General features: G+C 41.3%; 1 protein-coding gene across 1 annotated transcript in view; it reads right to left on the bottom strand.

Annotated features, from left to right (window-relative positions):
• LOC112235239 (serine/threonine-protein kinase 10) overlaps window positions 1–15,036 on the bottom strand; it is a 38,947-nt gene that overhangs the window by 13,260 nt on the left and 10,651 nt on the right. Inside the window, exons 5-12 of the mRNA XM_024403656.2 lie at window positions 12,679–12,751; window positions 12,142–12,336; window positions 11,730–11,811; window positions 9,011–9,142; window positions 7,839–8,729; window positions 7,474–7,604; window positions 6,957–7,080; window positions 6,189–6,368 (exon numbers count right to left, since the gene is read on the bottom strand). Of these exons, the coding sequence (XP_024259424.1) occupies window positions 6,189–6,368; window positions 6,957–7,080; window positions 7,474–7,604; window positions 7,839–8,729; window positions 9,011–9,142; window positions 11,730–11,811; window positions 12,142–12,336; window positions 12,679–12,751 (1,808 nt within the window). The remainder of the gene's footprint in view (window positions 1–6,188; window positions 6,369–6,956; window positions 7,081–7,473; window positions 7,605–7,838; window positions 8,730–9,010; window positions 9,143–11,729; window positions 11,812–12,141; window positions 12,337–12,678; window positions 12,752–15,036) is intronic.

Below are 15,036 nucleotides of genomic sequence, written 5' to 3'. Positions count from 1 at the left end.
AATGCTAAGTTCCAGGTTGATTGAAATGCTAAGTTCCAGGTTGATTGAAATGCTAAGTTTCGGGTTGATGCCATTTCCTCTATAGAAATGTGTCGGCCAAATCCCACAATAGAACACTGCTGCATTCCTTTTAAACCAGCCCTCCACGTGTTGATCAGTCCAGGTTTTAAGGAAAGGAGAATGCCCACAAAGCATTCCACACACACTGATATAAACACCGCAGTCTCAAAGTCAGTGAGTGAATCTACTGCCATGTGAGAGAGCAAGGATAGGACACATTTCAAACCAGGGGGGGGTCCTTACAACTTACATCCTGCATGGGGGTGTTGAAGAGAGTGCAGGAGGACAACTGAAAAGATAGAATCATACCCTGGGCCACTCCCTGTCGATCACAACAGATTAGACCTGTACTCTACTAAATCATAATGTAGCCTGAATGCCAGTCTGTTTGTTGCATTGCTGCCAACACTCGTTATCATGCATGACCGTAAGGGAAAAGGAGTTGGCAATGGTGCACAAGCAGACTGGCACTCAGGCTCCATACAGCACATTGTAGACCAGAACAGACTATACTCTACTAACCATCAGCCACTCATCCATAAACATTGCTGTTAACCATTAAACCGACACACTGTTACACCCCCGTAACATACAGGCAATGTGTTCCACTGTGATTCACAGTTGGGTGGATTGTTACAAAACACATCAATAGTGTTGGACTATACTGTAACTTGTGCTGGAAGATACTGTAAGCCTACTTGATGAATGTTTTGAATTAAATGATCTACTGTAGAATAATACATACACAAACTCTATTTTTGACCAAAAACAAACCACACAAAAGACAAGTTTTGAAAAAAAAAAAAGTAGCCCAAAAATTCCCAAAGGGGCTAAATAGCAGTGATCTTGAAAGCAGTCAATGGGAGAATGGTAGACTGACATTGAAGGGACAGTCAATGTCGGAAAGCCACACCAGAAGATTTCCACAGCAAACTACCTCTTCACGTGGAGTTGTGATTATATCCTTTTTTTCCTCCCGTTTCTCGATAGCGTTTCACTTGTGCCTGGGCGTGAGTCGCATTTCCTGTTTGAACTATGGCATGAGGCATCCCAAACAAACAAACACACCAGTGACAGCAGAAACACAGACACAACGACAAGGATTTGATATGGATTTGTGTTTCAACTCATTAGCCAAAGTCTATGAGAAGTAGCCTGATGCCAGATTTGTATGTATGCACTGCATAAGTCAACATCTCGGACTATAGCCTAGTCAGAATCATTTGGATTCGGCACATAGGCTACAGATCTGGGATCAGGTGACGAGAAGTGACGGTTTCAGACTGATTTAGACACAGGTTATATAGACCCTATGAGAGAGATCTACTGCAACCACAGGTGTGTCAGTAAAACGCTAGCTTCTATAAATAGGCATTGGATTGTTGTGTTGATTGGGCTATCCTCTTACGATGGCACACTATGGGATTAATACTGAGGACGAACTGGGGTGCACATGGATAAACATCTAAAACATTCACATGACTGTCAATGCTAAACAAGGAAAACCCTTCCAAACAAGATTGAGAATATATCATCTTTGTCAGCTGGACTTAACTATCCTGTGAAATGTAAGATATTGAAAATAAGACAAGTTCTTAGAATTTCTTGGCATGATGTCCCCAATACATGCATATTAAAACCACTTTTAGTGATCCAGTTCAACAGTACATCATGCATATTAAAACCACTTTTAGTGATCCAGTTCAACAGTACATCATGCATATTAAAACCACTTTTAGTGATCCAGTTCAACAGTACATCATGCATATTAAAACCACTTTTAGTGATCCAGTTCAACAGTACATCATGCATATTAAAACCACTTTTAGTGATCCAGTTCAACAGTGCATCGTGCATATTAAAACCACTTTTAGTGATCCAGTTCAACAGTGCTTCGTGCATATTAAAACCACTTCTAATGATCCAGTTCAACAGTACATCATGCATATTAAAATCACTTTTAGTGATCCAGTTCAACAGTACATCATGCATATTAAAACCACTTTTAGTGATCCAATTCAACAGTACATCATGCATATTAAAACGACTTTTAGTGATCCAGTTCAACAGTACATCATGCATATTAAAACCACTTTTAGTGATCCAGTTCAACAGTACATCATGCATATTAAAACCACTTTTAGTGATCCAGTTCAACAGTGCATCGTGCATATTAAAACCACTTTTAGTGATCCAGTTCAACAGTGCTTCGTGCATATTAAAACCACTTTTAGTGATCCAGTTCAACAGTGCATCGTGCATATTAAAACCACTTCTAATGATCCAGTTCAACAGTACATCATGCATATTAAAACCACTTTTAGTGATCCAGTTCAACAGTGCATCATGCATATTAAAACCACTTTTAGTGATCCAGTTCAACAGTGCTTCGTGCATATTAAAACCACTTTTAGTGATCCAGTTCAACAGTGCATCGTGCATATTAAAACCACTTCTAATGATCCAGTTCAACAGTACATCATGCATATTAAAATCACTTTTAGTGATCCAGTTCAACAGTACATCATGCATATTAAAACCACTTTTAGTGATCCAATTCAACAGTACATCATGCATATTAAAACGACTTTTAGTGATCCAGTTCAACAGTACATCATGCATATTAAAACCACTTTTAGTGATCCAGTTCAACAGTACATCATGCATATTAAAACCACTTTTAGTGATCCAGTTCAACAGTGCATCGTGCATATTAAAACCACTTTTAGTGATCCAGTTCAACAGTGCTTCGTGCATATTAAAACCACTTTTAGTGATCCAGTTCAACAGTGCATCGTGCATATTAAAACCACTTCTAATGATCCAGTTCAACAGTACATCATGCATATTAAAACCACTTTTAGTGATCCAGTTCAACAGTACATCATGCATATTAAAACCACTTTTAGTGATCCAATTCAACAGTACATCGTGCATATTAAAACGACTTTTAGTGATCCAGTTCAACAGTACATCATGCATATTAAAACCACTTTTAGTGATCCAGTTCAACAGTACATCATGCATATTAAAACCACTTTTAGTGATCCAATTCAACAGTACATCATGCATATTAAAACCACTTTTAGTGATCCAGTTCAACAGTACATCATGCATATTAAAACCACTTTTAGTGATCCAGTTCAACAGTACATCATGCATATTAAAACCACTTTTAGTGATCCAATTCAACAGTACATCATGCATATTAAAACCACTTTTAGTGATCCAATTCAACAGTACATCATGCATATTAAACCACTTTTAGTGATCCAGTTCAACAGTACATCATGCATATTAAAACCACTTTTAGTGATCCAATTCAACAGTACATCGTGCATATTAAAACCACTTTTAGTGATCCAGTTCAACAGTACATCATGCATATTAAAACCACTTTTAGTGATCCAGTTCAACAGTACATCATGCATATTAAAACCACTTTTAGTGATCCAGTTCAACAGTACATCATGCATATTAAAACCACTTTTAGTGATCCAGTTCAACAGTACATCATGCATATTAAAACCACTTTTAGTGATCCAATTCAACAGTACATCATGCATATTAAAACCACTTTTAGTGATCCAATTCAACAGTACATCATGCATATTAAACCACTTTTAGTGATCCAGTTCAACAGTACATCATGCATATTAAAACCACTTTTAGTGATCCAGTTCAACAGTACATCATGCATATTAAAACCACTTTTAGTGATCCAGTTCAACAGTACATCATGCATATTAAAACCACTTTTAGTGATCCAATTCAACAGTACATCATGCATATTAAACCACTTTTAGTGATCCAATTCAACAGTACATCATGCATATTAAACCACTTTTAGTGATCCAGTTCAACGGAGCTCATCGATAGCCTGGGAAAACAACTAATCCCTGCAAGAGCAGCTTAGTACATTTTTGTCTTTCAATAAGTGTTGTTGTTGTTGAAAAGACAACTATTCCTTGTAGTCTTTTTCCAACAGCACTGAATTTGCTGATAGCACCTTTACTGAGGAAAAATGTACTTGCGACAACGGTGATATGTGGTGACAACGGTGATATTCTCACCAAGCTATCTTAAGGTGACTGACTGTAAGTTGCTCTCGATAAGAGTCTGCTAAATGACTAAAATGTCAAATGTAACAGCAAGACATTGTAGTGACAACAATCCTGCAAATCCCAGACAGCCAATGAGAGTCCAATCGCTGCTTAGCCTAATCTAAGACGGATCAACATGTTTCTTTTCCACAAATATACTGTACACCGCAAGCACACCCACAGCCAGACCTTTACAGCATCAGTTACAACATTCACATACCACGCACACTAGTGTTGTCATGATACCAAAAATGTGACTTTGATAACGATACCACGGCTAAAAAAAAGGCGCGTTGGCCAAACGTACAGAACGGCACTTAATCCAGACAGCCATGCATGTGTTAATGAATCAATTATACAATGTGACTTAGTTTTTACTACTCTAAATACATAACATAATGGGAGTCATTTATTTGAATGGTAAATCTTTATTGATAAACTGGGTAAATCAAGATGTAGCCTAGGCCTATTCACAATACAGATGAATGCATATTCATATATATTTAAAATTGTATATATATATATATATATATTTTTTTTTTTTTAAATGGCTCTGCCATTTGGGCCCCTTATGTTCTTGGGCTCTGAGGATTCAGCCCCTGTAGGCACCTGTATTAAATCAGGACCTGGGGGTGTGCGCATGCTTCTTTTGGCTGATTTAATGTGGTAACAGATGAAAAACAATCCATTGCCCTTCCATTTGTGGCCTTGTTTTATTGCACTGATCAACAACATTTGCATAGAAGAAGCAACACCTTCTCTTATAAAAGTGTGCGCTGTGTCTTTAACACTTAATGATGTCATTCAAACCCAGTGACAGAGACAGGAGAGACCTGAGGCGAGGGAGACCAAGTGAACGAATAACGTTTTTGGCAATGACTATGGTTTTTGGTGACAATCAGCATATTTTGCATTATGGTTTGCATTATTATCACAAACAAAGTACTAGGGTAGTGAATTGATGTTAACTTCAGCTGTAGCAAGGAAAGTTAGCCTATAAAGCAGGAAGCTAAAAAGTTATCTTATTACATTGTAAAGTGTTCTAGCCTGTAATGAACATTGTTTTGCAGACAATTTCTAGATGCTGTGTTGCATTATTCAAGTGTGTTAACTTCTGTGCAGTATGAGTGGGGAGCTAACATGAGGCAGCCCAGACTCCCAGTGTGAGCAGAGGTTCTTCAGGACAGACTAGAGCCAGTATGAGTGGGGAGCTAACATGAGGCAGCCCAGACTCCCAGTGTGAGCAGAGGTTCTTCAGGACAGACTAGAGCCAGTATGAGAGGAGAGCTAACATGAGGCAGCCCAGACTCCCAGTGTGAGCAGAGGTTCTTCAGGACAGACTAGAGCCAGTATGAGAGGAGAGCTAACATGAGGCAGCCCAGACTCCCAGTGTGAGCAGAGGTTCTTCAGGACAGACTAGAGCCAGTATGAGAGGAGAGCTAACATGAGGCAGCCCAGACTCCCAGTGTGAGCAGAGGTTCTTCAGGACAGACTAGAGCCAGTATGAGAGGAGAGCTAACATGAGGCAGCCCAGACTCCCATTGTGAGCAGTGGTTCTTCAGGACAGACTAGAGCCAGTATGAGAGGAGAGCTAACATGAGGCAGCCCAGACTCCCAGTGTGAGCAGAGGTTCTTCAGGACAGACTAGAGCCAGTATGAGAGGAGAGCTAACATGAGGCAGCCCAGACTCCCAGTGTGAGCAGAGGTTCTTCAGGACAGACTAGAGCCAGTATGAGAGGAGAGCTAACATAAGGCAGCCCAGACTCCCAGTGTGAGCAGTGGTTCATCAGGACAGGCTACAGCTAGCAATGGGTAAGTGAAGCAGACACGGTGCTCTCGCGCTATAAGTGGACCGGGCTGTGCTGATAGACAGACTTGATCCTCTCTCAATCAGTAAACGACGTGAGACACATTTGACAGAAGAACCGAAAGTACTGAACCGTTTTTCATGTTCGAGCATAGAAAAGGTACAGAAGTTTGGGTATACCATGCAACACTAACACACACTGCCCTCTACTTCCTTACCTCTTTCTTGCGGTTCTTGAGCATGTTCTGGAACTTGGACAGCTCCTTGTCCTGCTCGGCCTTGATGCGCTTGGCCTCGTCCCTCAGCCGGTTGGTGTGCTCCTGCTCCAGCCTCTCGATGGTCTGCTTCTGCTGTCTCTCCAGGTTCTCCACTTCCTGGTCGTAGTGGCGCTTCTTACTCTGCAGAATGAGGACGTCATTTTGATTCAGTGTCGGCTCGTCACTTTCGCTAGAAATATAACTCGTTTTCAAACACTGGTCATCAATGAATGACTGGCATATTACAGAAAGCAATGTCATTTCAATGGCATCCTGTTTTCCTTGGATTTACTAGCTGGCTAGTGGATTCAGTCTCCGTCTAAACTGTGAGTGGCAGTTTGACTGACATACAGAAGGATTTACCTCGTCCAGAAATAAGTAATGACGTAACAGGAGCAAAAGGCACATGGAAGCTGTGGTGTGGTGTGGACGGGACATACCTCTGTAATACTGGGCAGGGACTAACTGGTCTTACTGGGCTAATTCAGCTTACTGTTTCACAGCCATGTGTGGTTTAGCATGCTCCTTCAGGATTGGTTGTGACCACACCAGTAGGCAATATTCTGTCACTGTGCTAGGTTGGACACAGTATGACTGGGGCCAGGGTCACGAATAGGCAATTATAGTACTACAGCACTACATGCAATTGCAGTACTACACGGTACCATTCGATAGGTCTCAAAGAACCTCCCATTGAGGCTTTGACCCAAAAAAAGGATAGTGGCTCACGGTCGTCTCCTGTTCGAAACGGCGGCTTATCTGCTCTTTCTGCTGCTGCAGTTTATTGCTGAGCTGCTGCTGGGCCCTCTGTTCCTCTTTCTGCAGGAGACGCAGCTCCCTCAGCTCCTGACGCCTGGGAGGAGGGGGAGGAAGGAAAAAAACATGAGGAACATCTTTTTCTCCAAAAGGAGATTAAACAACCCAAAGCAATGGAGGAGGAAGGGTCTCTTGAGAGACCAATGAAAACGTTATATAACAAGACATCTTGATGCACGCAGCTCAGTAGCACTTTGATATGCAAATGAGTTGAGGTCAAAAGGGGGTGCAACGCAATATTAGGAAGGTGTCCCTAATGTTTTGCATAGTCAATATACTAAAATAGCTACATTCACTAGTTCATTCAGTTCAGTTAGAGCCTAAGCTTGAGCTTATACTGCAGGAGAGATGGATTATATCTTTGCATAGTATTGGCATATATTTCAATGCATAATGCTCAAAATGCTAATTCATGTAAATGAATCTTTACCTGAGGAACCTCATCTCCTCGTTCTTGGTGTCATTGTCGGTGATGATCTTCGACGTCGTCACGCTAACCTCGACTCCATCCACCACGAACCTACGGGTCTTCTTCAGTGTCTTCTTCTGGCGCTTGGTGTCCTGAAAAACAAAATGGTGGCAATAAATATACCATCAATACACTGTAGTTGGACTACTTCATGGGATAAAGCGGACATTGTAAACATTACAATTTATAAGCATTTATAACACCGATAATAGTGTATGAAGCATTTATAATGGTGTATTCATAAGGGTTATTACTGGACTACTTAGCTATTACCAATGGATTTGATCAAAGACATTCTCTAAAGAGAGTCTATTGTGATGCCGTACCTGTATGGAGAGGGGTCCTGGCTCCTTGGTTTTGGTCAGGAAGCTGGAGATGGACAGGTTCATGTCTATGCTGCCGTTATCTGCAGCAGAACTACTCCTAGAGTCCGAATCCCTCTCCTTCTCATCCTTAGACTTCACTGGAGTCCCTGTCTCCGCAGTTGGCTTATACTCCACTCTCTCTTTCTCTGCTTCCTCCTCTTTCCAGACCGCTGGAGATGCAGGTGTGAGTTTGTCGTCCACCTTAGTCTCCTCTGGGGTTGTCACGGTAACCTTTGCTTCCCTGCTAAGCTCCTCGTTGGCTGGTTCCTCCTCAACTTCCATCTTGTCTCCTGTTGGCTCTTCCTTGGCCTCTGACCCTTCTGCAGTGATCTCATTCGTCTGGAGCTCAGCTGGGTCCACTTCCTTTTCATGTTGATTGGATATGGCCAGTTGTTCCATCTCCTTGTCGGCTATGGTGACCGCAGCATTGGAAACGGTTCCTTCTGGTTGGGGCTCTGCTGGTTTCTCTGCTGGTTCTGAAGAAGTTATCTCACTGGGTTCTGTTGGGGAAACCTCTGTTATTTCTTGAACCTTCTCCTCCTCTTCCGTCACCTCTACTGGTTTCTCACTGGCTTCTGTTGTCTCTCCATTTATTGGAGCACCAAGGGTCTCATCCATTTTCTCCACTTCTGCAGTGACAGCAGGCTCCTCGACGAAGCCAGTGTCCACAACCAGGTTCTCCTCTGGTTTGACGCCGCTTGGTTCACGGACCTTTTCAATAATCTGTGGTGTCGGGATAACCGGTTCAGCCTTCTCCGGTAAAGACTCCAGGATGGAGGCTGAGGGAGACTGAGGGAGTTTCTCGTCCTCCGAGCTGGCAACACTGGCATCGGACGGTGCACGTTTGTGACCCTGAAGAAAACATGATGAAAATCAAAATGTAGGTTAAAATAAATCAACAGATAATGTCTGGATTAGCTTTCAAATAATAGAAATGTGGGAATGATTCTAAATAAATCCTTCTCACCAATAGTCAATCATTTTCCTTATTTTTGTCAAGTCAGTGCAGACTGCAGTCTGTTCTTTATAATAAACGATAAAGACCACAGAAGAATACACACTGTCCATCTATAATGTTTCACGCTCTTTCATGTGGTTATTTTTCAAACTGAGCTGTCTGTGGTGTAACATACCCGCTGTGTCTCTCCATCCTCCTCCTCCTCTTCCTCCTTGTGTTCCTCAATCTCCTCGTAAACCTCAGCCTTTGCTTCAGCGATCAGCTCCCTCAACGGTCTGCTGTCGGTCACAGTACTCAAAAATGGATGCTACAACGATAAAAAAAAAGATGCATAATATTGAGGACACTTTTAGATCTTTTCCTCTTGATCTTTTTCTCATCTCACTTTTCCTCTTGAAGTGTACTACTTACACTGCATCTGAAAAGACAACAAATATTTGTTCGATTTCAATATTTCAGTCAAAGAGGTACAATTGAGACACATCACACAAATCAAGATACACAATTTAAAGGAAAATACAGTGTACAAAACATGACAGACTAACCAGGTGAATCCAGGTGAAAGCTATGATCCCTTATTGCTGCAATCCCGTTAACAGGATCGATATGACAACAGCCAGTGAAAGTGCAGGGTGGCAAATTCAAACAACAGAAATTTCATAATTAAAATTCCTCAAACATACATGTATCTTATACCATTTTAAAAAGGTAATCTTGTTGTTAATCCCACCAAAGTTTCCGATTTTAAATAGGCTTTACAGAAAAAGCACCACAAACGATTATGTTAGGTCACCGCCAAGTCACAGAAAAATTCTGCCATTTTTCCAGCCAAAGAGAGGAGTCACAAAAAGCACAAATAGAGATAAAATTAATCACTAACCTTTGATGATCTTCATCAGATGACACTCATAAGACCTCATGTTACACAATACATGCATGTTTTGTTCGATAAAGTGCATATTTATATACAAAAATCTGAGTATACAATGGCGCGTTATGTTCAGTAGTTCCAAAAACATCCGGTGACATTGCAGAGAGCCACAGCAATTTACAGAAATACTCATCATAAATGTTGATGAAAATACAAGTGTTATACATGGAAATACAGATAGACTTCACCTTAATGCAACCGCTGTGTCAGATTTCAAAAAAGCTTTAGGGAAAAAGCAAACCATGCAATAATCTGAGAACGGCGCTCAGAAAACAAATAAGATATATCTGCCATGTTGGAGTCAACAGAAATCAGAATTAACATTATAAATCTTCATCAGAATGCACTCCCAGGAATCCCAGTTCCACCAAAAATGTTTGATTTGTTCGATAATGTCCATAATTTATGTCCAAATAGCTACTTTTGTTAGCGCGTTTGGTAAACAAATCCAAAGTCACGAAGCGCGTTCACTAGTTGCAGACGAAATGTCAAAATGTTCTGTTACTGTCCGTAGAACCATGTCAAACGATTTATGGAATCAATCTTTGGGATGTTTTTAACATAAAACTTCAATAACATTCCAACCGGAGAATTCCTTGGTCTTCAGAAAAGCAAAGGAGCGCGAGCTACCTCTCATGTGAAATGCGCGTGACCAGCACGTGACTGCTGGCAGACCTCTGACTCAATGATCTCTCATTGAGTCCCCCTTCATAGTAGAATCCTCAAACAAGTTTCTAAAGACGGTTGACATCTCGTGGAAGCCTTAGGAAGTGCAACATAACCATTATCCCACTGTGTATTCAATAGGGGCTGAGTTGAAAATCGACCAACCTCAGACTTCCCACTTCCTGTTTGGATTTCTTCTCAGGTTTTTGCCTGCCATATGAGTTCTGTTATACTCACAGACATCATTCAAACAATTTTAGAAACTTCAGAGTGTTTTCTATCCAATACTAATAATACTATGCATATATTAGCAACTGGGACTGAGGAACAGGCAGTTTACTCTGGGCACCTTTTCATCCAAGCTACTCAATACTGCCACTGCAGCCATAAGAAGTTTTAAATCCACTTCAATCAGTGTCGATGAAGGGGAGGAGACAGATTAAAGAAGGATTTTGAAGCCATGAGACAATTCAGACATGGATTGTGTATGTCTGCCATTCAGAGGGTGAATGGGCAAGACAACATATTTAAGTGCCTTTGAATGGGGTATGATAGTAAGGGGCCAGGCGCACCAGTTTGAGTGTGTCAAGAACTGCAACGCTGCTGGGTTTTTCACACTCAACAGTTTCCTGCATGTATCACGAATGGTCCACCACTCAAAGGACATCCAGACAATTGGACAACTGTGGGAAGCATTGGAGTCAACATGGACCAGCATCCCTCTGGAACACTTTCTAAACCTTGTAGTCCATACCTCGATGAGTTGAGCCGTTCTGGGCAAAATGGGGTGCAACTCAACATTAGGAAGGTGTTCCTAATGTTTTGTCCACTCAGTGTACATTTAGTCAAAAATGTGAAGTACAATCTTCATAACAACTCAAAACAATCTGATTAATACACAAAGCACACCGTCTTCCCAAACTGTAAGGTAACTGCAGTCATAATACTTGGCGGTTGCTCTTTAAACCCTTTCGGAAAGAAAAGCCTGTTGTGCAGATGGAGGCCGCAGAGGGGATAAGTAAGTGTCGTTAGCGCGCTAGCTAGCACACCAGGTACCTGGCTGACACAGATGTACATTAGATGCACAGCTCATGATCATGATCAGGGCCAATATGGCCATGTATTTCATTTGACAGGTGGCCGTGGGGCGGAGTGCTGTGCTAGGGGGCGGGTGAGGGAAAAAACAGGAGGAGGTGGGCTGAGGAGGAGAGGAGGGGGCTGAGGAGAAGAGGAGGTAGGGTGAGGGAACAAAGGGGAAAGTGAGGGCAAAAGGGGGGAACAGGTGTGTCACCATTACCTGTAGAAGTTGTGCCACATTCCATCTGTTGTCCACATTCTTATCGAGACACTTTCTTAGGAAATCACTGAACTCTGGAGACCTAAAGAGAGTGAATGGAGATCACTTGTAATAACTACAACATTGAAAATAGGCTACAATTAAACAGTGTCATGTATTCCTCCCAAAGGCATTGAGGTAAATTAGAGTAGGTAGAACCATCTCAACAGATATGGCAAGTGCAGAGAGGAGTGAATTAGTGATACAATCTCTCTAGGCAAGAAAGTGCAAGAGAGGAACATTGTGCAGAGTGACAGCGTATTAAAGGGGCATTTCTTCCTTCCCATTTAATTGAGGGTTCCTGAAGCCAAACCTAGACAGAAATAACTTGTCTGCCAGGCTGCCACATCACTGACTGACACGCCAGACTTACCAGCGCGACGGCTGCATCAGGGTAGGAGGATCGGCCTTGGCTATTTTCAGCAGGACTCTCATAGGGTTCATCTCGTGGTTGGGAGGCTCAATCTGGGCCATCTCGATCAGAGTCACCCCCAGGGACCAGATGTCAGCCTTGTAGTCGTACGGGCGGTCCTTAAATGTCTCACACATAACCACCTCCGGGGCCATCCTGAGAAGAACGGATAAAAAAAGAACCAATCAGAGGAAAGGAAATGTTGCAGTGAAATATGAATGACCAATGACAAAGGGACAAAATATATTAGGTGAAACGCAAATGACTATGAAACAAATTGTGTGGAAATGTGGAATTGTAGCATTTTCTGTACAGTAATATTGGGATTTTGTAGGCTATACATTAAGGTTTCAATAAATTGAAATGTAAGTAAATATTATTTTGGGGGGGGGAATACATTAAAAAGTATATCAAGTCGACTGGTCAATTCAGAATAATGGGGAGAAATAGTAATTTGATGAATTACAACGGCATGACAGGTTTTCATGTTTGACTCACCAGTATGGCGTCCCGATGAAAGAGTCTCTCCTCTGTAGTGTTTTGGTATTTTTGGCCGACACACCAAAGTCAGCTGAAACACCAATGGGAAACAGTGCTGCTGTTAGCAACTAGGGTACAACGTGTTGTTGTTGTTCATAAGAATTAACCTAAGCCAGGGGTATTCACCCTGGGGTCCGCGGCCCCCTAGAGGTACTGCAGGGGGTCTGCAAACATATATACAGTATATATTGAAGTGATTTTCATTTATTTAATAATCTAAATGTTTATTAATATCGCTAGCATCAACAGAATATTTTTTAAATGACATACACTACCGTTTAAGGTTTGAGGTCACTTAGAAAACGTCCTTGTTTTTGAAAGAAAATCATTAAAATAACAAAATTGATCAGAAATACAGTGTGGACATTGTTCATGTTGTAAATAACTATTGTAGTTGGAAACGGCTGATTTTTGATGGAATATCTACATAGGCGTACAGAGGCCCATTATCAGCAACCATCACTCCTGAGTTCCAATGGCATTTTGTGTTAGCTAATCCAAGTTCATCATTTTAAAAGGCTAATTGATCATTAGAAAACCCTTTTGCAATTATATTAACACTGCTGAAAACTGTTGTCCTGATTAAAGAAGCAATACAACTGGCCTTCTTTAGACTAGTTGAGTATTCTTTCAAGAACAAGGGCATTTCTAAGTGACCCCGAACTTTTGAACAGCAGAGTACCTACAGTAGAAAACAGGATATTATCTTATTTCTAACGATGTCAACTTTATTTCTCAACTCCTAACATCGAGCAAATTACACTCACTGTATCTGACATAGGCTTTGAAAATGCATCCGCGAATAGGCTACTAGTGTGGCAAGTGCTGCTGGTAAGCTTTCTTGACTTGAACATACATTTTTGCCTACACACGTCTAACCTTTGTTTAAGCAGATAAAAAGATGCTCTTGGCAAAAATGTGTTTGCTGTTTCCATTCTAGCTAATAGGCTACGTTCAGGACCACAATGGAAATGAGTCCCACACTTTATTGTGTGTTATCCCCTATGATTTCACTCATGTGCCTTTTTCAGGTGCGATTTGATTATATAAAAAAAACAATGAATAAAAATGTGGGCTCCTGAGTGGCGCAGCGGCATCTCAGTGCAAGAGGCGTCACAACAGTCCCTGGTTCGAATCCAGGCTGCATCACATCCCAATCCATAGGGCGGCGTACAATCGGCCCAGCTTCGTCCGGGTTTGGCCGTCATTGTAAATAAGATTTTGTTCTGAAGTGACTTGCCTAGTTCATTTAAAAAATAATAAACCAAACAATTATGTGAGAGTTGTTTATCCAATTATAACACAGCTAGAAGAAGGAGTCAGATGTCTCACCGGATGTATACATCTGAAGCATCCGCTTAAAACTACCAAATATAATGATGAGAGGAAGCCCAGTGGCGGGAAGTGGGAGGAGCTGAAGCTCGATGAAAGATGCCGACATTCGACAAATGTACTCCTTGATTAAACAATACAGTTCTCTTCCAAAAACTACAATGTCTGTTATGAACAGAGTGAACTAAGTTTTGTAGACTTGACCCTTTAGAAACAATTAGAAACAAATTGCATTGTTTAGGAGGGCAAGGGCGAATTGAGCTATTGCACACCCTCAGTTCACAGACTAGGCGTTCCCTAACAGAAATATGCAAATGCATGCTAGAACGTGCCAATAGGATTGCGCTAGCTTATGCTTGGCTCTGCCCAAACATGGCTTGTTCTGCCCACTAAGCTTACTTTGCTCCCATTGGGAACAACACTGGTGGTGTATCTTGGGTTAGTTACCAGTATCTTTGATTATGACGTGGGAGGTCAAAATAATGAAAAACTATCTACCAAATATATTAATATAAACATGTTAAATACTTATCCTTGCCAGTATCATTCACCTGATGATAAGACATGTGACATGTTGTTTTCTGCTAACGAGGTGGTCCCTGGGCAAGAAAATGTTGGAAGACCCCTGGCCTAAGCTAATCTATACAAGTTAAACAATTGTTTCTGAAATACATATAGGCCTTCAGCCAAATCCAGGCCTATTCAAAAGCATAACAGTAGTCATGTTATGGGACACGAAAAACATGCCACAAAACATATTTTTATGTAACGTGTGCATCTGGACGATGACATCATGTGTTGTTTAGAACAGAGTGTGTGTGAGTGTATGTACGTGTTTTTGTGTGTGTTTGTGATTAACCTTTCACACAAAGTCTCTCACTGCCTGTCACTGACATGCAAACAGGCACTTTCACAGCCACCTTTGTTGTCACTGCACTGATACAAACCCTACTTTGTACTGCATTATCACATCAAGCCTGTTAC

The sequence above is a fragment of the Oncorhynchus tshawytscha genome, linkage group LG02 (genome assembly GCF_018296145.1).
Source record: "Oncorhynchus tshawytscha isolate Ot180627B linkage group LG02, Otsh_v2.0, whole genome shotgun sequence".
Lineage (NCBI taxonomy): Eukaryota > Metazoa > Chordata > Actinopteri > Salmoniformes > Salmonidae > Oncorhynchus > Oncorhynchus tshawytscha.
This window is presented reverse-complemented; position numbering and strand designations above follow the sequence as displayed.